The 27,066-nt window shown below is 45.1% G+C and overlaps 2 protein-coding genes across 16 annotated transcripts in view; one reads left to right on the top strand and one right to left on the bottom strand.

Annotated features, from left to right (window-relative positions):
* The window catches only part of LOC135919902 (bromodomain-containing protein 7-like), a 119,110-nt gene that overhangs the window by 30,100 nt on the left and 61,944 nt on the right, over positions 1–27,066 (top strand). For 13 of the 15 annotated variants that reach the window (XR_010570094.1, XR_010570093.1, XR_010570092.1 and 10 more), the window contains exons 7-13: positions 315–426; positions 1,269–1,344; positions 7,911–8,018; positions 14,484–14,619; positions 16,570–16,678; positions 21,619–21,940; positions 26,507–26,689. Coding sequence is in view for 12 of the 15 variants with exons in the window: in XM_065453897.1 (XP_065309969.1) it covers positions 315–426; positions 1,269–1,344; positions 7,911–8,018; positions 14,484–14,619; positions 16,570–16,678; positions 21,619–21,940; positions 26,507–26,689 (1,046 nt within the window). In the remaining 3 variants the exon portion in view is untranslated. The remainder of the gene's footprint in view (positions 1–314; positions 427–1,268; positions 1,345–7,910; positions 8,019–14,483; positions 14,620–16,569; positions 16,679–21,618; positions 21,941–26,506; positions 26,690–27,066) is intronic. The other 2 variants (XM_065453896.2, XM_065453908.1) reach the window with 1 other exon arrangement.
* On the bottom strand, positions 1,616–2,850 carry LOC139054942 (tigger transposable element-derived protein 6-like). The gene has a single exon (XM_070532669.1). The coding sequence runs from the start codon at positions 2,612–2,614 to the stop codon at positions 1,616–1,618; it is 999 nt and encodes a 332-aa protein (XP_070388770.1). The 5' UTR covers positions 2,615–2,850.

The following is a 27,066-nucleotide window of genomic DNA, read 5'->3' as shown; positions in this document are numbered from 1 at the left end:
TTTTATTGCCCTTGAGATTTTTATGAAACTTCATGGGAGAGAAGCAATCTGCAACAGAGGCATTGGCCCATGCACATGCGTCCCTCTCCAGTCAGGCTTACACAGAGTGCCGCAGATGGAAAAAGTAAACCAGGTGGTCGAAATTTCTGGAGTCCTCCACTACGGCGTGCCTCATAATTAGAAAGTGGTTTTGGCATGTTAAACTCCAATAAAACAATAAAAGTTCTTTCATTTTTGTATTTGTGCAGTTAGGGTGTGAATAAGTAGAAATTGTAGAGTTGTGCATTTCCATTTATTTCTGCTCTCTTTTCTAGAAGTGAGGAGGCAGCATCAGATGACCAGGCGGCGAGCGAAATCCTGCTTCAAGCGCAAAAAGCGGCACGGGCCGCAGCTGACAGGTTGACATTGAAGAAAGTGAATAGCAAGGTGAGCTAGTCATGTTAAGCAACTGCCCTTTTACTGATTTACTTTTACTGAATATGTGCATTGACAATCTGCGATTGTCACTGCACATTTTCTTCATGACTGCTTCCTACTCAACCTGCAATTATTTTTATTTTTCCTTTATACTTTGCATTTTTTTTTCTTTAAGACGTGAAAGGTGTTTGGGGTGGGGGGGGGGGGGGCTTCATTGTAATCGTAAATAGCCCTACTGTTGCGTGAAGCTACATGTGTGCACACACAAAAAATGTGGTGTGCAGTTGGTGGAAAAGGTAATGCATGTGGCGGGGCAGTCGTATAGGAGTAAATCTGAACGAGTAGTGAAGTGTGCACCACTGTGTCTGCTGGCAGCTCCTTTCCTGACTAAACTAGGCAACGAGCAGCATGTAGAAGGTGATACAACAGAGGGAAGGGTTTAATCAAGCTGCAGCTTGTGAGGTGTGCCAGGGAAGAGGAAATGTCAGTGCAACTGTCTTATCTTGATCATAAGTCAAGGAGGTACCAGAAATCCTATGTCTTCACCTTTGGAAGGGGCAGATAATGTTCCTGTCACTAAATTCGCCTTGGCAACAAGCTGACAGTGATCACTTCCTGAGTGGAAAAAAGTGCCTTGGATTGTTTTTGGCATTGAATGGGAGCTTTTTCATGTGTTTCCTGTCATGCCATCACCAAATGTGGCCTTTCCTTTTTTTCTTTTTTGTGTGTGCAAATGTTGTTTAATTTAAACTTATATGACCATATCCATGAGATGATAATTGACAGCATATTACTGCTTTACTGTTGTAGCTGACATTCTGTTTTAACAATTTCTTCTTTTTTTCCCTCAGTTTGGCTTTTTACGTCAGATGGAAGATGGAAGCACTACATTATCAATATTAAACCCAGACTGCGGAAGTACTAATGGTAAGATATATTTTTTACTGTATTGGGTAATAGTTCCACTGTGCTGGCAGTAACAGTTCATTGTAATTACAGTGGAGACCCAATTATGACTTTCTCGGGACCATGCGAAAATGTATATAATCAGGCCAACAAAAGTTGTTTGTAATACAGTCGAGTCCCGCTACAACGAAATTGACGGTGCACGAAAAAAAATTCGTAGAAGCGAAAGTTTCGTTGTTGTGAAATTCACAAAAATATGGCTAACCTGAACTGGTAAACCACAAACAAACTTTTATTTCCAGAAGTCAAGCAGTGTGGACTGCTTCCCTTTTTTTCCTAGGAGCATCATGACGCGATTTTCGCATTCGGAGAGTAGCTGCATCGCGATGTCGTCATCATGCACAGCCACGCTGTTTCTGATGACATCGAACGCATCCAGTACGCGAGATGTGGCCGGTGGATGCAGGTCTGGCACTTCGTCGTCATCCGACTGCCCCCCGTCGTCGCGGACACTTTTTATGATGTCCTCGTCGCTCAATTCTTCACGGGCGATCACATTGACGTCAGCGTCGATGAAATCGTCCAGCTCGACACTGGATGGCACACTTCCGGCACCTTGAAGGGCCGCCCAGGACGCAATTACGTCTGCTGGCGGTTGCACTGCTCCGTTGCAGTCAGCAGCATCCTCAGCGGAGTCGATGTCTGGGTCTCCGAGCTTGAAGCCAGCGTGCGTGAAGCAGTTCGCGATAACTGGCCGTCCAGTTGCAGCCCACGCAGCAGCCATCATCTGCAGCGCCATGTACAGGTCTAACTTGGTGTCGCGACCGGTCTCCACGTTCAATAGGAGACACTGCATCACTCGCTGGCGGTAGGCGCACTTCATACTTCTAATGACACCTTGGTCAAGTGGCTGTATGATCGAAGTGCAGTTCGGCGGAAAGTACTTAAGCTCCACATTTGTGAGCTCCACATCCAGAATATGATGGGCGGAGCAATTGTCCAGCAATAAGCACACCCGCCGGCCCTGCCTCCTCATGTCGCAGTCAAATGACGCGACCCACTCGGAGAAAATGGCCCGCGTCATCCAGGAGCGGCTGTTGGCGACATATTTTACGGGAAGGCTCCTGTTACCTTTAAAGCAACGGGGCCTCGCACTCTTCCCAATGACTAGCGGTGGGCGCTTGTCGGATCCGTCCGCATTGGCGCACAGCAGCACGGTCACGCGCTTTTTACGGTGTTTACCACCGTGGCAACGCTGACCTTTCATTTCGAGGGTTTTTGACGGCAGCATCTCGTAAAACAGGCCTGTCTCGTCAGCGTTGTATATGTCACACTTGGCATAGTCTTTCAACAACGTCGAAACATTTGTAGAGATCCAGGCGGATGCGCTGCCTGTGTCTGCCGATGCCGACTCGCCAGAGAGCGTCTTGCCGACAATGTCATGGCGGGCCTTGAACCTGCTGAGCCAGCCTGTGCTCGCCTTGAAATCGTCGATTCCCAGCAGGCAAGCGTAATTCAGGGCCTTCTGCTGCACGGCGTTTCCACTGATCCGTATGTTTTTTGCCCTCGTCTCGACAAACCACGCGTACATGGCCTTGTCGAGGTCTTCGTGCGCCGACGGCGTCAGCTTCTTCCGCTTGGCTGATGTGCCCGAAGCAAGAGCTTGCTCTATTGCTTCTTTTGACTTCAAGATGGTGGACAGCGAACTGGGAGAAATCTCAAACTTCTTCGCAACGTCGCCTTTCTTCTCTCCGCTTGCGACTGCGGCCAGGATCCGAGCTTTATCCTTCAGGGATAAAAACTTTCGACATGGCGGCGCCATGTCGGAAAGCACGCTAAAACAGAACGGCTTCTCTGATCAAATCGAATACCGCAACACGTGCACAACACGAACTGCCAATTGCACTAGCACACACCAACGGCGCCGAGATGCAGCGTGGTCTGATGAGACGCCTGAGCGTCGGCTTTGGATTGTCTGCGGCTAAAAAGTTTCAAGCCAATCCCAAAGGCAGGCCAGTCTCATCGCCGTCGCCATCGAGCAATGGCAGCCCCCATGCTCGGTCATCAACGGCAGTTTCTTGTGGTGCCAACACGCGATGATAACTTTGCAGACGCTTTTTTATGTGCAAAATGTTCGAAATTGCGTTTCCTGCGCGGCAAATTAAGTTTCGAGCCTGGAATTACTTCGTCAGATTTTGTTAAAGCGGAACGGCATAAGAAAAAGTGTTCGTTGTGGTGAGGATATTTATGCATTGACTCCTATGGGCAGCTGACGGGGAACTGAGAATTATTCGTTGAACCGGACATTTCGTTGAAGCGGCGTTCGTTGTAGAGGGGTTCGACTGTACACGGTTTCGTACGGCAAAGCTGCGAGGAACTTCAATTTAAAATTTAGGCTAATACTCTGCAGGACTCGCAAACCAAAACCGCCAAAAAAAAAAGTAAATGCGAAAGGTTACTGCAGCACAGGTGCTAATCACTCTTTACAGTTTATCACGATTTAACATACCATGTACCGTGAAGCGTGCCCGCCAGCAGGCTAAAATGTTCTTTGGTCACCTACAGACCTCAACAAGATTGGTAAGTTTGTTGTAGACTTTCTTTCGGGCATGCAGCAAGAGCTTTCTTTTGAATTGAACACAGCAACGTCCATCAGGAGGTCACCTGCAATGTCGCCTGATGTATGAATCTCCGTATGTTGTCAATGACATAAACATCCACGAACATAGGCACGCGTTGAGGTATATGACCGACAACGCTCTTGGCACCGTGGGAAGATAGCTTGGCACAGTGCGGACGCATGCAGGGATGGTGCGGGCGCTGCTGAGAGAAAACATAAGAGTTAACACAAAAACGTCAAGGAGGAGAAAAAGTGCAATGAGACGGTAACAAGGAGATGAAGGCGGCCGGCGGTTGAGCGACAAGAAGTGAAGGGAAATGAAAAATGAGAGGGCAATGAATGTGAGGGAAGGAAAAAAAATTGGCCGATGATTACGCTTCTTGGTAATGTGATCTTTGAGCACAGCTGCTACCTTATTTCAACAACAGGCAGCCCCATACAGAACACACATCGCCGAATGGAGGTGGTTCTGCATTTTGGATTGGGCAGCACACATCGCGATCCGCTGCTATTGAGCCGGCACTCCGACGACACGCCATGTTATAGTGGGTCACTGCCGCAGAGAGGGGGAAATTAGCAATTATTTAATGTTTCTTCTGAGGTGAGATGAGGAAACAGGTGGAGAACAGGGTTAGAGTAGCGGTCACACACTCGTTCACTCACAGACAGGCCTCAATGTAGCCGCACAAGGTTAGGGTGGGAAGTAGAAGTAAGGGGACGAAATGCTATAACTGTCTTTCTAGTCACCACAACAACACTGCACCAGGTAAGGGGACGTATAGGGCAAGAGTGGAGGCGGGAAGAGGACAGCCAGGTGCAAACAGTGCCAGAGGCAACAAATGCCACTGAGGAACACGCCCCGCAAACAAGGAAGCGAGAGACACTGCTGAGAGCTATACACCCACGCGACACGAAGACGGAGTAGCAGAGAGCTGTGGATCACGCGCGAGGGGGCAAGGAGCACCCGCCGCTGGCATTGCAGCAGTGCCGCTGCAGCTCCTTTTTGGCCAAGTGGCGTAGACCAGGCATTCTATGACATCAAATGGAAGTTGAATTCTCTGCTACTTGCAGTTTGTGCGAGTCTCGCAAGCCAGCAAAACCAGCGCAGCAATACGTGATAACTATTGAAATACGAAAGCATGGGCAACGCGGAGTCAAGAGAAAATGAAACCATTCGACCGCTCACGTCATTGTCAAGAGTAATTTCAATGAGTTCTTTTGTATAAACATGAAATAGAACTGGACAAGTAGCATTTTATTTCATCTTACTATGCAAGGATGTTTTGTGCAATGAATGGTTGAGTACCAGTGACAGAATTTACCTGAGCAATGCTTTCGTCATCGGCCAAGTACTTGAATGTCCCGGGGGTGTCCCTAATCATGCCCCTACATTTACCTCAATTTCTCTATTATTAAGGCTCTGTTCGCGATATTGACGCCTTAGAGATTCTCGAGCACTAATCGATCACTTTAGCTTGACTTAATACTTGCCTTTAGTGTCCCTTTAACAGACAATGGAAGATGAGCGACTATAGACTTACTATTCCAAAAGAATCTGTTAATTCTAACTCAAACACACATAGACAAGTTTTATTTGTGAGCAGGCAGCAAAAAGGGATTTTCATTTGCTGCCAGGGCAGCCTTGCAGCGATGATGGCATCCTCGTACTCAGCAAGGCCGCGAGCCATTTTCTCCATGAGGCCTCGCTTTTCTACAAACGCTTTCGTGACTGTCAGTGCACTAGCCGTATCGGATATGGAAGGGCCATCATCCACGTAGTCATCCACAGCGCCAACATGGAAGTGCTACGAGCTATGGAAGTAGGAAACATGTCATGGCTACCATGTTTGGCATCACTGCAGTAAAACCTCGTTAAACCATACTTGCTTAAACAGTAGCTTCGTTTTAAAAGTAGTGAAGTCTAATCCCCGACTCGGCAGCCATTGAACATAATGAATTTCGTATCTGCATAAACCGTACCAAGTTATTACGTACGTCTCGGTTAACATGTAGTGTTTGCACGTTTTGTAGCGCAATCATGGCAGTAGGTTGGCCAGGCAGAAGAACGAGCCTCAGAGATTAGAACGGCCTCCAAGCGCAAACGCAGAGGGTGCTTGGAAGGGAGAAGTCACATCAACATCAACATCATTTCGGCTCTGAGCCAGAGAGCGCTGTGGCTGCCTAGTAGTGGCCTGTGTTGTGGTGTCATACAAGCTCGCATCATGCTGAAGCTTGGACAAAAACCGGGTCATCAGCAGCAGCAGCAGCAGCCTATTTTATGTTCACTGCAGGATGAAGGCCTCTCCCTGTGATCTCCAGTTACCCCTGTCCTGTGCCAACTGATTCCAACTAGCGCCCTCGAATTTCCTAATTTCATCGCCCCACCTAGCCTTCTGCCATCCTCGACTGTGCTTCCCTTCTCTTGGCACCCATTCTGTAACACTAATGGTCGACCGGTTATCTAACCTCCGCATTACATGACCTGCCCAGCTCCATTTTTTTCTCTTAATGTCAGTTCGATTATCGGCTATACCCGTTTGCTCTCTGATCCAAACCGGACTCTTGTCTTTTAGCATTATAACTAGCGTTCATCATTCCATTGCTCTTTGTGCACTCCTTAACTTGTTCTCAACCTTCTATGTCAGTCTCCAAGTTTCTGCCCCATATGTCAAGCACCGGTAAAATGCACTGATTGTACGCCTTTCTTTTCAATGATAATGGTAAGCTTCCAGCCAGGTGCTGACAGTGTCTTCCATATGCACTCCAGCCCATTTTTATTTGTCTGTAAATCAGGGTTCCCTGTGAGTAATTACCCTAAGTAAACATACTCCTTCACAGACTCTAGAGGCTGACTGGTGATCCTGAACGCTTGTTCCCTTGCCTGGCTATTCATAATTATCTCTGTCTTCTGCATATTAATCTTCACCCACCCCCACTCTTACACTCTCTCTGTTAAGGCCCTCAATCATTTGTTGGAACTCGTAGCATAAAAAAAGATTGGCCATTATTCGTGCTATTGAATATGGCACGAAGTAGGCGATGCCATGTGAGACGGATCTACTGTTGACTACGGTGTGTGGAATTTGGAATGTGAAGGAGAAGATGCTCAGCACTGTTTCTGAGACTACAAAAAGATGTCGGCTACAAGGTTCAACTTTGAGGTTCAACTTTTCGCCATTGTTGCCTCTGTTATTGCCGAAGTCTTGCCTACGACAGCAATGAGGACAACAAAAAAAGTGACAGCAGGGGCAATTCAGGACCAACAGTGGCAGATGCTGCGCGTAACGTCAGCCTCATGCGGGTGCTCGCTGAGAAGAGGAGGGGGCTGGAGGAAAAGTAGGCTCATAGCTTAAAGGAGTTTGAGGCCGCTGTCATCGCTGGTAGGCCGTCGTGGCATCAAACGAAAATAAGACATTTGTTGCGTGGAATGAATAAATCTTGCACGTTTTTTGCCCTTTCGCCCTTTCATCGCACTCAGTCCGAGTTCCTTTTTTGATAAGTAAGTGAGTGATCTCACACTATTTTGGTTAAGGAGTACGTAGTTTTTCAGAGCTCTGGCCAACTACAGTTTAACAAGGTTTCATTGTATTGGTGGTGACTACAGCCCGGAAAAGATCCGTGCACCGCAATTTCGCTATCTATGGTCTCTGCACGCAACATTTTGCCGATTCCACGCTTGTATGTGAGGAAACATGAAGTAAAATGAAGTAAATACTACACACTAACCATTCGGCATGCGTTATGTAACTACGGCTTCTCAGCGGCCAGCCAATAGTACATTAGGTTCAATGGCGATAGGCTGGGGGGTTCACCGCAACTATATGTTTAAACCGGAATCACTTATTAAGCAGGTACATATTAACAAGGATTTACTGTACCATCATGTTGCATGGTTCCCTCCTAATACTCACTGTGTTATAATTTCTGGGTGTGTTTTATTAACTGTTTTGTCTTTACTTGCTTTCAGGATCGAAAGAAATGAAGGTCAACTTAGAAATGCTAGTTGGAAAGCTTGCTCATGGAACTGGAACCCTCATGGATTTCAAGGATGACATCAAAAACATTGCACGACCAAGTAAATTGCTTCTGATTTTTCTTACTTTTACAGCCGCGTACTTCTAAAATAAGCTAACAGTACTGGAGTTTGAAGGCATGGAAAGTTTTGTTATACAGTAAAAATTCATTAATTTGTATTCCATGAGACCACTGAAAAATGTTGAATTATCAGAATGTCAAGCTATACAATATCTAAAGCAAACTGGCAAAGAAAATGCTTGACACAGGTCCTCAGATCAATTAATTGCAACGTGCAAGTATGGGGCCAACAGTAATATTTGGGTCATCTGCTAATAATCACTGCTGCTCATTACGCTGCAGCAATCCTAGGCAAGATGTGAATGGCAGCCTTTGTGTTTTACGATTTAGACCTGAGGTAGAACTAATCAAGCAACTAACTCCATAGAAAGTTTGAGAGTGCGACATGTGTCATCTGTGAGTACATGTGTCCTGCAATTAAGCCACTGTGCATGAAAACTGCTATTCTCCGTGTTTCAGCCTGTTTCAGAGGCTGAAACCCTTAAATGCAAAGTACTCTGTGAAGACAGGATTACAAGGAAACCTTTACTTAGGAGTAGGCATTATGTGACAGAACAGTCAATTCTGGATATATCGAACTCGAAGAAGGGTATAGCAATAGTTCAGTAATATATATTAATAATTCGAGATACAACATATGTCAATCTGAAGCTTATCTGAAAACTCTGCATATCTTGGAGTTTTCTGAGACCTTGACAAGTGGGAGCTTACCATATATTTGTTTCTTTAAGATCATATGCACAAAAGCAGATTAGTTTGTTTTATTTTTTACACAAATGCTTTGAATCACTCATGCTGCGGAATGGTCGTTGACAATACTGATTGCAACATGAACTCCAAAATCTCACTGCTTGGCAGCATGGGATTGCGGTGTGCCTCATGCGTGGCGAAATACTTGTTACGCCTTTTCGTTCAGGATAAGGTAGAAATGGACTCGGCGCTTGAGCTAGCCCGCCTGTGGGAATACGTGCCATTTAGCTATCAGGGTACTTGTTCTGTGAATTGTGTGACTGTGCCTCACGAGTCCATTACACCATGCTCTCCAAACAGCCGATCCTATGTCTGCAACGAATCAACCAGGCAGGCTGCTAGATTAGAAACTTGCTCTCAGATTGCAAAATATCGGTGTCTATTCCTATTCACATGTTAAATCCTAACTGGGATCAGTCGAAATGGAGGTTGGAATCTGATTTGTTTTGGTCATTCGCAGAACTTTAAAATTCTGTTCACGGAACCCAATTTGGGAATGTTTGTTTACAAGAAGACAAAACCGGCAGCCAAGCATCTCCAGCTCAGCATCCCATGCCCAGAGACATTCCATGAAAACATTGCAAGGCATCCACACTTTATTATTGCTCAACACATATCAGACTGGGATGCCTTTTGCATTCTTGAAGCAGCATGGCAATCTGCTTTTTTCGATAAAGAACGGCTGCACTTTATACAAGCCATCCATATTGAAATGGGCAAAACCAAGGCACGCACCTTAATTTGCTAATTTTTCCTCTGTGGCATGTACTGGCCATGACATGCGATGTCTTGGTTGGCAGTATTTGCCAGGACAGTGCTGTTTCATTCGCATTGAATATTTCCATCGATGCGAGACATTGCGTTGATGGAAATCTATCGAATTAAGTCGAATCTCATTAATTCAAGCGCTCTTAATTCGAACTTGCGGTTTATTCGCACTGGCGCTGTGGTTCCGTACGTTATGTGTACGTATTCCAATGGGTGAAAATGTCTGGCAAATCGAATGTACAAGCATTTTTAACAGTTAATTTGAACATACCGCGCTCTGACAATGGTCTCAGCAGTGCACCAAATCATGCGGCGGCGCCTCGGACCAGCATTGCTCTGACCCTGCCATAGAGGCAAGGCTTAGGGGGAGACCCCTAAGAAGAAAAAAATAAGGCAGAAATTTCACCCTCTCTCAAATGGCAAGGTCGTCGTTTCTGCGTCATGTCGTAATGCCCCAGCCACACTAGTTGCAAAATGTGCACCGCAGAAGGGATCGGTCCTGGGCCGATTTTTCACAGCTTGCCGCAGTGACAAGTGAGCCGCGAGTGGAGGAGACCAATGAGAGCAGCCCTTACAGTGACATATGTGCGGGAAACTGGTGTCATGCGGACCTGCCCGACTGCTCTATTCGTACTCGCATCTGGTTCAGTCAGACCGCTTGTTTCACACTATCGTCTGCTCACATCAGCTCTCGCTCACATTTGTTTTGGTTGGCTTAGTTTGGTCTCGTTCGTGCTTATTTTTTACAATGATGAGTCTAAACCGAGATGTCCCCATGGAAAGGTTGTTGGAGACAGTGCGCCACATCTGATTCTGTATAACAAGACAGACCCTGAATACAAGGACGCAAAGGCAACACCCAGTACAGTGAAACCTCGTTAAACCATAGTTGGCCAGAGTTAGGAAAAAGTACGTGCTGAATGGTACTGTGGTCAACACGCACTGTGGTCAACAGTAGATCCCTGTCGCGTGCCAGCGCCAACTTCTTCACATCACATTGGAAAGCACGAATGATGTCTAATTTTTCTTGTATGCTGAGCACCCGCCATCTTTTTTATCTGAGCTTCGGCATGATGCGAGTCCTTCTCTTGCTCTCAGGCACAGTGCTGAAATAATGGTGACGTTGAAATGGTTTCACGCGCAAACGCACAGGGCACTTGGAGGCCGTTGTTTTGATCTCTGAGGCTTGTTGTTCTGCCCGGCCGCTCGATGGAGACGACACACCGCTGTGTTTGCGCGACAAAAAGTGGAAACACTACATGTTAACCGATATGTACGCAGTAAGCTGGTACGGTTTATGCGGATACAAAACACATTATGTGCACTGGCCGCTGATTCAGGGATTTGACTTTACTACTTTTAAAACGAAACTACTGTTTAAGCGAGTACGGTTTAACGAGGTTTTATTGTACCTCATTCTCCTTGCATTTTGAAAGCGGCGACGCGACAACAGAAGGGAACACACCAACATGATTATGATAGGGGACAACGACTTTGTCATCTTGTTAAGACATGACTCTCGTTAAGAACGCGGGATGAAGAACGTAAACACACCACCGATCTGTCGGCAGATGAAGGAAAAAGCATGAGAGCATGCAGAGAGACTCAGCGGCGTATACCCAGTCTGGCCTCGGCAACTCCTCTACTTCAGAGGCAGTCTTAGGTGGTAGAGGTAATTAGCGCCACCCATCAAGCTGGCAGGAAAGCAAATCTGAATCCCTCCCGCCCTTCCTCGCAGCTCCGGTGCCCTTCCTCTCAACTCCCTCGTAACTCCCTCACCGTCAATGGCCTCTGTGCACGCACATGCCTCCGTGCCGGCGGCGTGTTTCTTTTTACGCCCAAGCTCGATGCTTGACTGCTGCGCCGCTCACATGTACCACGTTTCTAGTACTTTTTTCCCCGAAGAGTGAAGGCGAGCACCCTAGATCCTTCTAGGTATTTGATAGAACTAGGCAGATGTTATGCATGGGTGCACAATCTGCTCAGCCAGCTGCCGCTAAGAGAAAATAGATTTTTCAAAACATGCTGCCTAGGCTGTTTTGAAATATAAGTTGCCTGCGGAAGTTGAAGTAACACTGGACGAAATTTTTCAGTCTGGATAAGGGGATAAAGGGACGTGATAAGAAGTTGGTCGTGGTGTGCGAGATGCTTCGATCTACAAAAGCTGGAATAATCGTAGGGCATGGAAGGTTTCTCACACCATGAGCCATGTCATAGCGGCATTCAAGCGTCCTTTCCTTCTGTATATCACTTTCTTTTCCAGCCATGACAGCAGCAAGGCACAGGCGCCACACACAACATATATTAAACAAACTATCGCGCAATGTCCAGGAGCAAAAAAAAATGCACACAGACTCCTCTGGGAGTTGTCAGTATGCGCAAGCATTGCGCCACTTGCTCATATCCACATAGCCCAGTGTCATTACCACTGTTATGTGACTTGATTAGGCCAGTACTAACGACAGTGCAGTGGCAACACGAACTCGTGCCAACAGCGGCGCAAGGAGCATTGATGACACAAGCAGATGGAGCTGCCAGGTGCATTGATGATGTTCTGATCATTATATAAGCCGTTATCGATTTTGAGCGCCTTATCCATCCACGTCAAACCATTATGAACCATGAACGTACTCAGGAGGCGGCTTTGTATGGCACTGCTGCACGTGCCACACCTTGAAAGCTATCTGCGATGCCCACAAAGATAGAGTGCCGACTGCTCATTGCTTTGCATGCTATGTTCTCCCTACTTACTCATTGTTAAAGAGACGTGTGCTCCCATATGTTGAAAGTGATCTGCGAAAGTGGCAGAGTGAGGTATGTGCTGACAGCAATGTCAGTGCTGTGTTCTCGCCGCTTTGTTGGCGTTGAAGCGAGAGGCAGCACAAAGGTGAATTCGCTCGCTGCTGTGGGCATTATCTCGAAAGCGGTCGTCTTATTACAAGAGGGATGGAGGGATGGTTTTCTTGTTGGGTAAGCATAGAAATGCTTACGCATTTAAAATTAAAATTTACCTACACCGCCTATTTTCTGCGAATGTGGGCTGAGCCGAGCGGACTGCGCACCCAGGCACAGACAAGGGCGTAAAACCATGTACCTAGAAGGATCTAGGGTGTATGCTGTGGCACTTCAGTGAAAAAGTACCTAAAAACGCAGTACGTACAGGTGGCGCAGCAGTCGAGCACTGGGGTTGCTAGTAAATAGAAACACGTCCTGGCACCAGCTTAGCCCGCTCCCTGAAGTTTCGTTTTCTGCCATTATCGGGAAGCGAGCGTTGGTCGGCATGGGCGATTTCGTGGTCCTCACTCACTGTGTGCTTGCACGCCGTGATATTTCACGACTTGCATTGTTCGTGCATCACACTATGGTAAACGAATACTTCAAGAACAAGTCCTCCTTTTAATTCGAACAAATTTTTTGGCCTCTTAGAGTTGAACTTATCGAAATTCGGCTGTAGTTGCCAGTGAACAGGAGTTCGATAGGTGTGTAGAACAGCACTACAGTCAAACCTCAATATACTGAACATCGATTCAACGAAATTGCGATGTAACAAACTATTTTCATTTCCCAATCTTAATTGCACTGTAAACCGTGCATTTATTTTTCACAATTTAACAAAGTAACTTTGTGACACAGTTTCGATTTAATCCATTTCAGTCGTGTAACTGGAGCCTGTGTGGATAGTAAATATAGCAAGAAACTGTGTCAGCCAAGGCAAAATTAATTTCAGGCATCCTTCTGCATGTAAAGTTTGAGTGGCAAAACCACTGTCAAAGTGTGCTCACTGGGACACAGTAGGCAGGAAACACTGCTGTGCCATTTGTCCCGTTGGTAAACAACTCGCAGAAACACAAGAGCTGACAATTCCTTTTGTGCAAGAGGGATGGGGAGGGAGTGAATGCACGGTGATGTGATCAAGTGCATGCTGGGGGTGAGGGGGTCAGGAACATGCACCTATCTCCCTTTTTCTCCTCGCTTGTGTCCGTGCACTGGCCATGCGCCATATCAATCATGGAGGTCATCTTTTCGCAGCAAGCCGAAATGGATGGTGGCTTCACGTGCATTTTGTTTTTCCCACATGTCTAGTCTTGGTGGTCGTGTAATCTAAAGTTTCTGAGACAAAGTACAAAGCGCCCGCTCATGTTGTGACTGCAAGGTCATGGTCATCGAGTGAAATCTGTTAATGGTTGCCTGAGTGCGTGCGCGTCACACCGATAAAACTTCGAACCTTGCTTCATGTAGTCTCTTTGCTGTCACCATCAATGCTCCACCTTTCTGGCGAAACTGACTTTCTTTTTTTTTTTTTGGCTCAGGACCAATATTTGTATGTTTTTACACTTTTGTTTTAATTTGTGGGTGCTGGCTGTGGGCACTAAGCACAGTCAGCTATTGCATCCAAAATTTACGGCGCTGCACGGCGCAACACATGCAAATCTCATACGCCGTGAGCCATGTCGATGCATTGCTCTCGGTGCGATCTGCACTGCATGTGCTGGCGCTCCTAACCACGCTATTATAGCCCAACCTTCTTGCGATTTGTTTATGAAAGCTTACTAAGAAGGTATTATCCTGCCAAAATACTTTGGGAAATTGTGAAGTTGTTCTAATGCAAAAAGTTTAAAATGACGAATTAACAAAATTCACGATCTAAAGAAGTTTTTTGCTGCAAGTATAACTTTGTTATATCGAGGTTCGACTGTATACTTTCGCATGGGATTTCCAAGGGTGTGTTACCGCTGTTTGACAAAAGCCGTAGTTTGATAGGCCTGGGTTTGATACATCTGGGATCTCCTGTATATGAACTTATTAGCAGCAGCTGGCCCATGTATCATATGCTGTGCCATCTCTTCAAGGGTGTCAAATTCAAGGCAATCACTATGCAAGAGTTTACTTATTAAAACCTGCTAATCTCATTATGCTTTTGTTTCAGTCAATTATCTCAACTATGGGACCTACAGCACTTATGCACCTCACTATGATTCTACATTTGCAAATCTCTCAAAGGAAGAGTCTGACCTTGTGTACTCAACATATGGCGATGAGCTTGGGGTCCAGTATGCTGAGAGGTACATTCACTGTTGCCTTCATGTCCACTTAGCCACATTAAAATTTTTCTAATGCGAAAGCATTATGTGCCCATTACGCAAAAATCCAGCAGCAGCAGCGTGACCGTGGGATGGTATCGAAAATGGCTGATGGTGCAAAGAGTAAAAACTCGTCAAAAATGCTCGGATTGGCTTCACATTTCTCTGAGAGGTTCCTGTAAATAAAGTAAATTAATGGCTTTGAAAAGAAAATTTTGTACATTTCAGTATGGGTGGGAATCTCACCCGGCCCTCTAGGGTGCAAGACGAGCACACTTCCCCAGCGCCGCAGCAATTCCACGGCTCGGGCTGACTAAAGGTGTGCCTAGTGCGTGCATCATTGCACATGTCATGTCACAGCCATCTGGCTGACTAAAGATTTCACCAAAGAGACCATAATGCTTTCGCATTCGCACATGTAAACAGTCTTGAGTGTCTTTGTCGATTTTTTTACAATTGTATGACTGCTAGGCTTTGCACATGCAGTGGGATCTGACATCATGCATGGGGTTTTTGTTCTGAATATTAAGTGATATACTGCATGCCATCGAAAATTTGTGTCATTGTTATAACAGAAATATGTTGGTTCTATGGTGTGCGGCACTGTTACTGTAATAAGAAGGCTATTGAATTACTGCTGCACGAATGAGTAAAGATAAATTCAGACAACTACTGAACTCGCAGTTTTCATCATAACAAATATATTCATCTGTACATATGTCATCATATAATACATGTCATATACGTTTTTCAATGCGGCGTTCTGTACGCCAGGTTGAATTGTTGCTTTCTGTAGGCTTTCTTAGTCTTTCCCTTTTCTTTTCAATTTGTTGTTTCAATTTTGTTGCTTGTTTTATGTGCTCACGCTATGTGCGTTATTCTGCGCGAGTGATGCGCCGCTTTTACCGTGAACTGTACTTTTCATTCCTTTTCTGACAACTCTTTGTATTGCTTTACCGTTTTTATTTGTAACACTGTTTTACAAGCACATTATTATTGTAAACATTTTTAGCTCTCATGTATCGGTTTTCTGTTGTCATTTGTTCAACGAGGCCCCCCTTACTCAATATCCTCCTGGGGCCTGTAAGGTACTTTTAAATAGTCAAACATCTCCAAGAAAGGCTGGCATTGAAAAAAACTGATCAGCGGTTGCATTTACAAAAAAAAAAAAGTTGATCCACCCCTACTAAAGCGTCCCCATGCGTTGTTTAAGGAGCCCTATGTATCTCTATGGGTATTCTCTTTGTACTGTATTTTGTTTTATTTTGTTTTCTTTAAATTGTTCCTTATCGCTTAAAAGCTACAAGTCACCTACATTTACACTATCATAACAATTAAATGTTTTAACTTTGTGCAGATATAAGGCATTACACTTTTCGTGTGACAGGGCTGGGGAGCTTGCCTAAGAATACTTGCGCATTAATATGAGCTTTGTAGAGCAATAGCTCTACTACTCAAGATAAAAACCCAGAAAATACCTGGTTCCATAAATCTGACCTTCAAGCTCAGCCACGGTCAAACTGGGACTTAGCCTGCCTAATGTTTTGTGGAGTCAAATGAACAGCAACTCATGGTCAGTCTTCTGTGCCGCCACCGCCAGAGGCACTGGCTGCAGCCAAGTTCACTGCACGTTTGTGCCAAGAGCGTTGACGGCGCCGAGCAGTGTCTGTGTGTTGTCTTGTGGTGCAATTGTAGATGCGGTAATTGCCGTTACAACAAAGTTAAATCTGTGTAAACCAATGGGCTCATCCTTTCCCAAAGCAAGCAAAAGCGAGCTATCGCTCGACAAACTTGATTTAACCGCATTCAACCACGGCAATTTTTTAAGGTTCTACTTGAAGTATGCTCCATTGTGTTTTTGAGATTCTTATCATTTGAAGTTTCATTGTTGCAATAAATAATATCCTGAATTTCTACTTCCATCTTCAACAGTCTGCTCAGCTTTGCCAAGGATTGTGATTATGTCATGGACATGGTTGACAACCTTCTGGATGTATTGACATCTGGCGAGCACTCAAAGACTGTAAAACTTCTGGAAGCTGTAAGTGCTTGTCTACCAATGATTACTTGGTTTATTGTTAATATAAAACAAGCATGTCACACATACATCATTTTCCTTTTTGCCAGTGACACTTTTTACCAAATTATCATTGTTATCAAGTTATTATTGATGCAAGACTATCGAAAATTCTTGAATTTTTTCATGGATTCTATAGCAAATGAATGTCCAATCAGATTGTGCTTGTGGCGTGAATGGTCTTGTACATCTCAAATGTAGATGAATACGAGCGATTGCTCTGAAATGTGTGCCGAGTCAAATGTAAATAGGGGGAGGGCAGACTAACTTGACTCGTGAAATCAGATTTTGACGGCCGACAACTGTACTTGTTGCTATCGTTGTGCTTTCAGTGTTGATGATTAATTGACGAGCAGAGTTTAATGGTGCAAGGGCCATGTATGGCCAGTGTCAAGCTTTGTGTGTTGCTGTTTTTTTCTAGGCATTAGTTCGCCCAATACAGAGTTAACCTTTTAAAGACGACATAAATAGATGAAAATAATGTTAATTTTCCACCTAAGTGTGCAAAATGTACCGATATTAAGCATAATTAATTAAAAGAAATTTTTTCTTGACACTTCTTTAGTTATAGGGGTAACATAGGGCAGAAAAGTGGAACTGGGCTTCAACCCAAGCCACCTAAAAAACACAAGTTTGGAACTTGTACACATGGCTCTTGTCATGTGTGAACAATAGGTGTACATTGAATTTGCTTCACATCACACATCATCATCATCACATCACATCATCTCTAGTGTGATACCACTACAGCTGGATATCTTGCATCGGTATGCCTGACTGTTTCAAATGAAAGCAAGTTGCTTGCTAAACTTCTTTGTACTGTGTTCCTGCTCTAAGCCATCAAATGATGCTCACTGCATGCCAGAAACAACATACTTAATACTGAAACTCGGCAAGATTTTTATTTATTTATTTATTTTTTGCTTGTAGGCAACGCTTATCTATTAAGGGTTAAGTTTTTTAATTCAAGCTTTTATCAGTATATTCGTCACCGTCACTACAACATGACATGGTGGAGGAGCGCCAGTCCTGTCTTATGTGTTCCTTTGAGTTCGTCTTCGTCTTTAGCACTTTTTAATGAAAAATGTCAATATTGTTACGCGAACAAAGGATTAAGACTGGAGGCTATTTTCAAAGTATATATTCAAGAGGTAACTGCAGCGCTGGCCAGTTTAGCCGACAGCTCGAGAGCCAGAAAGTGTTTCGTCGTCGGAGCGCCCACATGCATCGGCCACAAGAAGCACGCAATATGCATGTATCATTACCCCCGGCGGCAGAAGCGACGTCCCGGAGCATCTAAATGTCATCACTGGGAGGTTGATACTGCTTCAGTCGTGTAACATGCACTATATCACTGGACTGGGAAGCAAATGGGGCGTCAGGGGCGATGAGTCACGGCACGAAGCACTCTGTATGGGCCTGTGTAACGAGACAGCAGTTTTTCTGACAGGCCGACCTGACCCGATGGAGACCATAGAAGCATTTAAGAACCAGGCGGGAAGTGCATGTCTCGGTGTCGCCAGTTGTACAAACGCCTTTGGCTTTCTTGGGATTTCAGAAGGCGGTCATGGGCAATTTCCCTTGCATGGGCACAGCGGGCGATGGCGTCAAGTACATATTCACTGGTTGGTGCCACGTGAACAGGGAGGGTTGCGTCAAAAGGCAGTGCTGGTTCTCGGCCAAACAGAAGGGAAAATGGGGAATAACCGGCTGTGTCGTAGCGTGAGGAATTGTAAGCAAATGTGACAAACGGTAGAGTGAGGTCCCAGTCAGTGTGGTCTGCAGAGTGATATTTCGCGAGCATGTCTGTAAGAGTGCGATTGAGGTGCTCCGTGAGGCCATTTGTTTGCGGATGGTGTGATGTGGATAGCTTGTGCCTCGTGGCACAGGACTGCAGGATGTCCGCGATAACTTTTGATAGGAATGTCCGGCCACAGTCTGTGAGAAGTTGTCGCAGAGCACCATGTAATAAAATCACGTCAGGTAGAAGAAAATCGGCAACATCTGTGGTGCAGCTTGTGGGAAGCGCTCAGGTGATGGCGTAGCGCGTGGCGTAATCGGTGGCCACAGCGATCCACCTGTTCCCAGAGGTAGAAAGGAAAAGGGCCAAGTAAGTCCAAACCAACCCGAAAGAATGGTTCCGCAGAAATGTCGAGGGGTTGAAGGTACCCAGCAGGGAGCGTCGATGGTGTCTTGCGTCGCTGGCATTTCTCACACGCAGCTACGTATCTTCGAACGGAGCGAACAAGCCCTGGCCAAAAAGAAGCGTCTGCGGATCCGGACGTAGGTACGTGACACACCCAGGTGACCGGCAGTGGGGAGGTCGTGAAGTTCGTGGAGAACAGCCGAACGAAGGTGTTTAGGGATCACAAGGAATAATGCAGGGCCATCAGGGTGAACGTTGTGGCGGTAGAGTAGGCCATCTTGAAGTGTGAATAAGCGAAGGGAACTGTTGGCAAGTGACGATTCTAAGCGGTCAATGATGATACGCGAGGACGGGTCACGGCGCTGCTCGTCGGCCACATGGAGCAGTGGAAAAACAGAGTGAACACGGGCGTCGGTGTCACTATCAGACGTAGAGGTCGCATCTTCGACTGGGTAGCGAGAGAGGCAATCTGCGTCCTGGTGTTGGCGTCCCAACTTGTAAGTCACTGTAGTATAGGGATATCCTTGTGGTCGGAGGACCCAACGACCGAGCCGGCCAGTAGGATCCTTCAGCGACGAAAGCCAACAGAGCGCATGATGGTCTGTGATTACTGACAAGGGCTTGCCATATATATATGGGCGGAACTTTGAAACAGCCCAGATGAGAGCAAGACATTCACGCTCAGTAATCGAATAGTTGCACTCTGCAGTTGTCAGGAGCCAACTAGCATAGGCTATAACGCGGTCGTGTCCGTGTTGGCGTTGCGATAAGACGGCGCTGATCCCATAACCACTGGCATCGGTTCGGACCTCTGTAGTTGCGGACGGGTCAAAGTGGGCCAAGACCGGTGGATTGGTGAGAATCGTGGTAAGGTGTGAAAATGCGGCAGCCTGAGGGGAACCCCACGTAAAAGGCACTTCTTTCTTCAGAAGTTCAGTGAGTGGTCGAGCGATTGCTGCGAAATCTTTCACGAACCGTCGGAAATAAGAACAGAACCCCACAAGACTCCGGACGTCTTTGACAGACTGAGGTGCAGGAAAAGCTGTTACTGCTCGAACTTTCTCCGGGTCGGGTTGTACTCCGGAAGCATCGACGAGATGGCCTAGCACTTTAATCTGTTGGCGCCCGAAGTGGCACTTCGATTACTTTAAATGGAGCCAAGCCTTGCAAAAGATGTCAAGGATAGCTGCGACGCCCTCAAGGTGCATCTCAAATGCTGGAGAAAACACAAGGACGTCATCGAGGTAACAAAGGCAAGTTGAGCATTTGAAACCTTGAAGCAGAGAGTCGAACATCCGTTCGAACATGGCGGGGGCATTGCTGAAACTGAACGGAATAACCTTGAATTGGTAGAGGCCATCTGAAGTGATGAAAGCGGTCTTTTCTTGGTCTTGCTCATCGATGGAAATCTGCCAATAACCAGATCGAAGGTCGATTGACGAAAAGTATTTGGCACCGTGAAGACAATCAAGAGCGTTGTCGATTCGTGATAAAGGGCAGACGTCCTTTTTTAATAATGCGGTTTAGCTGGCGGTAATCAATGCAGAAACGCCACGTGCCATCTTTCTTTTTGACGAGCACGACTGGCGATGCCCAAGGACTTGACGAGGGCTCAACAATGCCTCTGGCAAGCATCTTGTTTAATTCCTGCTGAATAACTTGCCACTCTGTTGTGGACACGCGATACCGTCGGCGGTGAATGGGAACAGCATCACCACTGTTTATCCGATGCTTAACAAGGGATGTCTGACCAAGTGGTCAATTGTCAGTGTCAAATATGTCGGGGTAGGAAAGCAAAAGGAAATATAGGGCGGCTGCTTGGCCAGGTGCAAGGCCCAGAGCGACCATGTAACGTAATGGGCCGTTGAGGTTCAAGGCATCCTGCAGGTAATCAGGAGGATCTGGAGACGTGTCGGCTGCAAAAGCAGTGGCCTGGTTGTCTGTCACTGACTGGAGCGTGGCCACTGCTATGCCTTCAGGTAACACTTGTTTCGTCATAAAAGGGAGACACATCCGATTAGCGGTAAGGGTTACGATGGAGTGTGGCACAGAGATGTCGCGCGCCAGGAGGATATCGCGAATAGGTGCGACGACATAGTTGCCATCAGGCACGGTTGCCGTTGAGGCCAATTCGCCGAAGGTTAGGGCTTTTGGAGGTAAGCGAACAAACGCTGTAGTGCAGAGGGTGTTCGGTTCTTCGGGGCAAACGTCTGAAAGAAGAGGAAGCTTGAGGGACAGCGTACCGATGGAACAGTCGTTGAGGGCAGAATGCGTCATCAGAAAGTCGAGCCCGAAGATTAGGTCGTGAGGGCAACTGGTCAGCATGGTGAGCAGGACTAGAACTTGGCGGCCAGCAATTCCTATGCGTGCAGTGCAGATACCCCTGATGGCAACAGTGGCGCCATTGGCGACGCGTACGGCTCGAGTGATGGCAGGCGTGTTCATGACACCATATTGTGTTGCTGAATGAATAACCTGTATTTGTACTGCTGTGCATTTAACTACGTTTCCTTTATTGACATGCATAGTATGTGTATGTTATGCATGTAGATGCAAAAAAATATAGTATATTAAAATCATAAGTTCACATGTTGCCATGTTTAACGGAGATACCGTAATGTTATATGTATCCAGTCTGTTATGTGCCGATTACTTGGATGCATTTGGTGATGCAACATGGTCTATCACATCAACTGTTTTTAACCGTGTTTGGATGGAATGAAATTGGAGTAATTATTTCGTATGTTCTGTTTTCCAGCATCGCAATGGCATAGTGCCAGAGGAAAAGGACCTTGTATCCTTCACAAATCACACTGAAGATGAAGAAATGGAAGTGGAATCGTCAGAACCAAAGCATAGTGATTTCAGGCCACCCGACTCCTTCTATGCACTTAACGATCTCACAGCTGATTCAACCGTACTGGACAGTAACCATACAAGCCAAGCACCAGTCCAGCAAAATTTTACAGAACGGGATCTTATGCATGGAGATCCCCATGAAGTCCATGAACATCATGATCACCATGAGCGTCATGATCATCATGAGCACCACGATCGTCATGACCACCTGCACCATACAGGTACATGTAAGAAATGTATAGTGTATGCATGTCGCGAGTTGGTGATATTCATTGATGCATGTTTGTAAAGTTTGCTGCAACAGCAGAATGAGGTGAGAAACGGCTCTGCAAGTGATGTAATGCAGCTGGTCCATGACATGGACCAGATGGACCAGTGCTTTTCCGTGTCGTCATGACCACCTGCATGTTTGTCCTTGTCTACTACGTCCTTGTCTTGAATTCCATGCAGTCCATTTATTTCCTCACATCACCCTGCTTTTGTAGTGGGTCCAGGGCTGGGATAATGTAACCATTTGATGCCAGTGCCATTCCTTGTCGTGCTTCATCAGTGGTGTGAGCAGTGCCCCACCCGTGTTGTCAGCGCGATCGATGAGCTGTGAATGGTGGATGTTAAGAGTGGCACAGAACCAAGCAGAAGGAATCGCTACATTATACTGGCCCTACATCCAGTGGGGTCGCATTTTGGTGAAGCACATTGTGCTGACCAGTCTAATTTGAATTATCCTACAAACGCTATAGCCTATAAAAATGTATGACCGCTGACCCATCAGATATGTGTAGTAACTGGGGACTGAAATAGGTGACGACTAACATCTTATTAACTAATGCTAGTCTTCAGACTCCTACTTATGTGACACATCTTGTGCACTCGCTGTTCTTAGTTCCACATTTACAACATATGGATCATTAATTTGACCAACAAAATTAATTGCTGAATTTAGGTGATTAATGAACTTATTGTCAATTATTGGAAATTTCATCGAAATTGAATTCACTGAAATATTTATTTTATCCAGAGTCGAATTAACAAAAGTCTACTAAGGTTAACAAAATCTATGCAAGATGCACCCATTTACTTGAGTGGCGTGATGATATACAACTGTGGATATTTGTATTCTCATCGTGAAATACTATTGTCTTAGCGCACTGCACTGTAATGCGTAGTCCCGATGGGTGATGTTACGTATGTGCTGGATGAGATGAGCATTAACCTTGCTGGTCGGCACTGTTTTAAGTCCCGTGTTGAACACACTGATTCTGTAAGAAAGAAAAAAAACTGTGTAAATTCAGAAGAGAAACATCTAAAGTCATCGAAGTCATCGCCCTCCGGTGCATCATGCAAAAGTTTGGCCACTTTAGGCAGCAGTGTCACACTTTTCTAGAAGTGATGCAGCTCCAGCACGTTTCTCATTTTCAGCTGTGCACACAATAAGAGACATGTTAAACTTTGCTGTACAAGTGTAGAGGCTTTGCACATCTTCATAGGGTACCTGTTGCAGCATGCCACAGTGCACACCAACCACCTGTGCACCAGACAAACAATTGCGTGTGTGGCAGTTGTGAAAGAATGCTCACAGTTGGGGCATGGTGCTCAGAAGTACCATTAGTGTTGCACTTCTTAATTTTTCTTTTACTATACACAAGTTAAAAAATTGTCTGTACCACTTGTACCACTGCATCACGCGCTTTCAAAACGTGGGGCGGCTTTGGTTGAGTTGTATAAGAAGGCATTCATCTCCACGAGCATACACTGTGGTCTTGCGGTGTTTCAGAAGCTAGATTTTTAAAAAAGAGAGAGAGAAAAAATAAAGGCTGTTAGGTCATATGTTATGTAAATCTCACTGACAAAAAGATTTGAGAAAAAGAAACTTAAATGCTAGAAAATATGGTATTATATGTATACTTGAGCAAGTAAAGCTACAGCTGACCACATGTGCTTACAATGAATGCAATGTATGTTGATATTAAAGAGAAAGTTTTGCTACAGTGCCAGTTGAGGGAGTTGAGAAACTGGTCTTCAAGTGTAACATATGTAACTTAGTCAAGCTACAGCACTACTTTGTATAGACGCAAATTGACTACATAGGCCAAAGCGTACAAGTGCTGCTATGCTAAGGTTTGTGGCAGCTGGGTAATTGCTGCAAATCACTAACTGCGAGATGCTGCATTTAGACAAAGCAAGTTGCATATAGAGTTTTCTTGCAAGTGTCTGCCAAGTCCACTGCTGTAAGCAAGGACGGTCACAGGACCCAGTTGTTGCCAGAATGTACTGCGCGAGATATGAAAAAGGCCCCTCTTGTATCATCTCTCACTGCCCCTTTCCTGCTCAGCAGGTTCACTCTGTTGACACATTTGAACCCCCACCTTTTTGGCATTTGCTCTGCACTGTGATTGTGCACTGCAAGTCACTAGGAGTTCCTTATATGCACAAATTTTCTTGTGATCCTGGTGCATTGTAAGACAGTGTGCCTGACTACTTAGGGTCCTGCATGGCATATTAAGTACACTTATCGCTTGTCTTTTACATGCTGCTGGATGTGGTAATGATGTGGCACCAGGGAGTATGCCACCAATAGCAATGTATATGGCAGTGATTGTCAGCGCCAGATGCAAATTGTGAAATTTCATTGAATGCCTTTTAATAATTTGACGAGAAAACAGTATATTTGGGCTGTTATGTAGCTCAAGTGGCAGGCTACTTTTTCTACTTCTCCAACTAGGCTACTAGTTGGAGAAGTATGGGAGAGGCCTTTGCCCTGCAGTGGGCGTAACCAGGCTGATGATGATGATGTAGCTCAAGTGCTGCCTAAATATAGGCGATGTTTTGCAACTCATTTAATTAGTACATCCACGAAGGCATTGTGGTTCAAAGTACATTTTGCTCTGTGTCACATAGGGACACTGAATATTGCTTTACCAAAGGTGCTGCTTACCGTCAACAGCTGCACACCAGCCTCTTACATGTATCCAATGCTCTAAACTCATTATCAGTTTATGACAGTGTGATAAGGAGAGTAAAATGAAAAGGCAAAAAAGTAAAAAGAAAGAAATTTGAGTTGATGGCACCTTGTGCGTTTATATATACTGGAATTTTCAGTGAAATTAGGTTCCTTTTAATGTACCAGTTTCTACTCTTTTTAGAAAAGTTTTTGTCTTTGAGACATACAGACCAGACATGTAGTTATAACAGTTTTAGAATCATTGCAGGATGATTGTAACTTACTGACTTTGTTATGTCCTCTTTTATAAGCAGTGTGCAGTAGTTCACTCGCACCCTGCTGTGAAATAAGGGGAATCATGACTTAGCCACCTTACTAGTTAAAACTCCAAGGTAATTCAGATACGAAAAAAGACAATGATAGTAGGCTTCCACTGTTCTTTTGACCAGCTCATGCCAAAGCGTGGACCTAGTGTGCCTTGTGTAAAAAAAGAAATGGTGGTGACAAAAAAAGGGCATTGCAGTGGCAGTGAAGCATATTCAAGCATCATATCTATTGAAATTGCTGTTCATCAGGAAAGTTTTACTTGGTTTTAAATTTGACTGCGTGTGCACGTACGGTTAATCAACTCCATAGAAGATTGAGCCTTTTCATTGTGACATTTTTATCGGTCACAATCTAGCATGGTCTTCTTCCTGCAATGATTTTTTTTGTTTTTCAGCGCTTATTTATTCTCACTGGCTCGGCTGTTATAAAAAAGCTTCCACTTTTTGTTTTGAATGTCTGTAGTTAATGTCATTTATAATTTGCACAACATTGGTTAAGAAACGGCTTTCTTTTATTAAACATCTCATGCTATTAGATTGAATGCATTTAGCAATGAGATATTTTTATTGCAGTCATCTCCAAATTTGTTCTTTATTATCAGAGAAGCAGTTTTTATTACTTTTTTATTTGTTTATTTTTTGCGAATGTTTGTTTGCTTTCGCGAACTAATGCTAGAAGCAAACACCAACCTAACACAATGAATTCTATTTAACTCTTTCCGTACCGCGCCCATTGGGTATTGTTAGCCCGCTAACTATGGTTTGAAATGCCAGCTTCAAGACTTTCCACCTCGCTCACGGACACACTGCATTATCATACATCAAGGAGGAGAACTATTCTTTTGTTTCCTAAGCAGTTCGCTTTTTTCCCTTGGGCGATGATTTTTGAACACGCTCCGAAGTTTTCGCGCTTGTCAAAGTAGAAAGCAAAAATGGCCGTCTGCTATCGATGATTTGAAATGCCACTTTCGAGACCTTCCGCGGCGTTCAGACACTCTGCGCCATAGGACATGAAGGAGGAGAACTATGTTTTCGTTTTCTAAGCAGTTCGCTTTTTTCATACCAGGCGTTAGGTTTTGAACGCACTCCGAAGTTTGGCAATCATCACAACGGAAAGCAAAAATGGCCGCCTCTGGGAGCCTACTGGGAGCTGAAGCTTCCCAGGAGACATTAGGCAGCACTACTGGTGCTGCTTGCAAAAACAGAAAAGGCAGAGATGGGCAGATGGCACTACATTCAAAAAGTGTTGCAGGGTATTGATCAGGGTCGTCATCAGCAAGCTAGTGATTTGTTAACTCTGTTACATTGGGCTCAGCTTCCACGTTTGGATATGTATGTATTTTCCTTTCAATAGGGGATAATTTATGGGCCATTGTGGAAATTTGTGGCGCAGCGTATTGTTTCACAGTTGTGCCCAAGTTGTGTCGCCTTGTTAAGTCGCCTTGTTATGACCAAGTGCCAGCCTGTTTGTTAGTTTATGTAATTTATTTGAGTTTCTTTTGACTTGAAAAATTTTGCAGTTTCAGAATCCTCATCACTGGATAGTGCTGACAGTGATATCAATGCTGTGCTACAACAGAAGCTACAAGAGTCAAAGGAGATGATTGATACCCTGTCCCGTCTGCAACAAGAGCGGCTTAGTGCCACGCCACCAGCACACCTGAGCCATATACAGGGTGCCAGTGAACTGGAACTTGAGCTGGGTATGTCCCTACTGTTAGCCTCCTTAAAATTTTTTCTCCAATTTATCATAGTAGGAGTTCTTTATGTGGAGCTTCTTTTGTTTTTTCCTTTCTTGAGTATAACATTTATCCACAACCACATGAACCCAACAGACAATGAAGCCTAGAAAAGCATAAAGGTCTGTGGTTTTAAATCAAAATTATAAATGATAAAAGGTAAAGGAAAATGAAAGTCGGCAAAAGAACAACTTGCCGCCTGTGGAACCGAACCCACATATTCTGCATTATCAATGCAATTCTCTACCAATAGAGCTATAGCAACTGCTGTTCTCCCATCTACTTTCTTGGGTATCTGTGTATACAAGATCTGACCCTGGGAGCGGCCGGGAGGGGGTGGG

This window comes from Dermacentor albipictus, chromosome 1, assembly GCF_038994185.2.
Source record: "Dermacentor albipictus isolate Rhodes 1998 colony chromosome 1, USDA_Dalb.pri_finalv2, whole genome shotgun sequence".
Lineage (NCBI taxonomy): Eukaryota > Metazoa > Arthropoda > Arachnida > Ixodida > Ixodidae > Dermacentor > Dermacentor albipictus.
The sequence above is the reverse complement of the archived record's forward strand: the minus strand, read 5'-3'. Positions and strand labels throughout refer to the sequence as shown.

What these genes read in the sequence shown, in the direction of transcription:
- LOC139054942 (XM_070532669.1), bottom strand. Translation starts at nt 2,614, where the DNA reads ATGCTGCCGTCAAAAACCCTCGAAATGAAAGGTCAGCGTTGCCACGGT.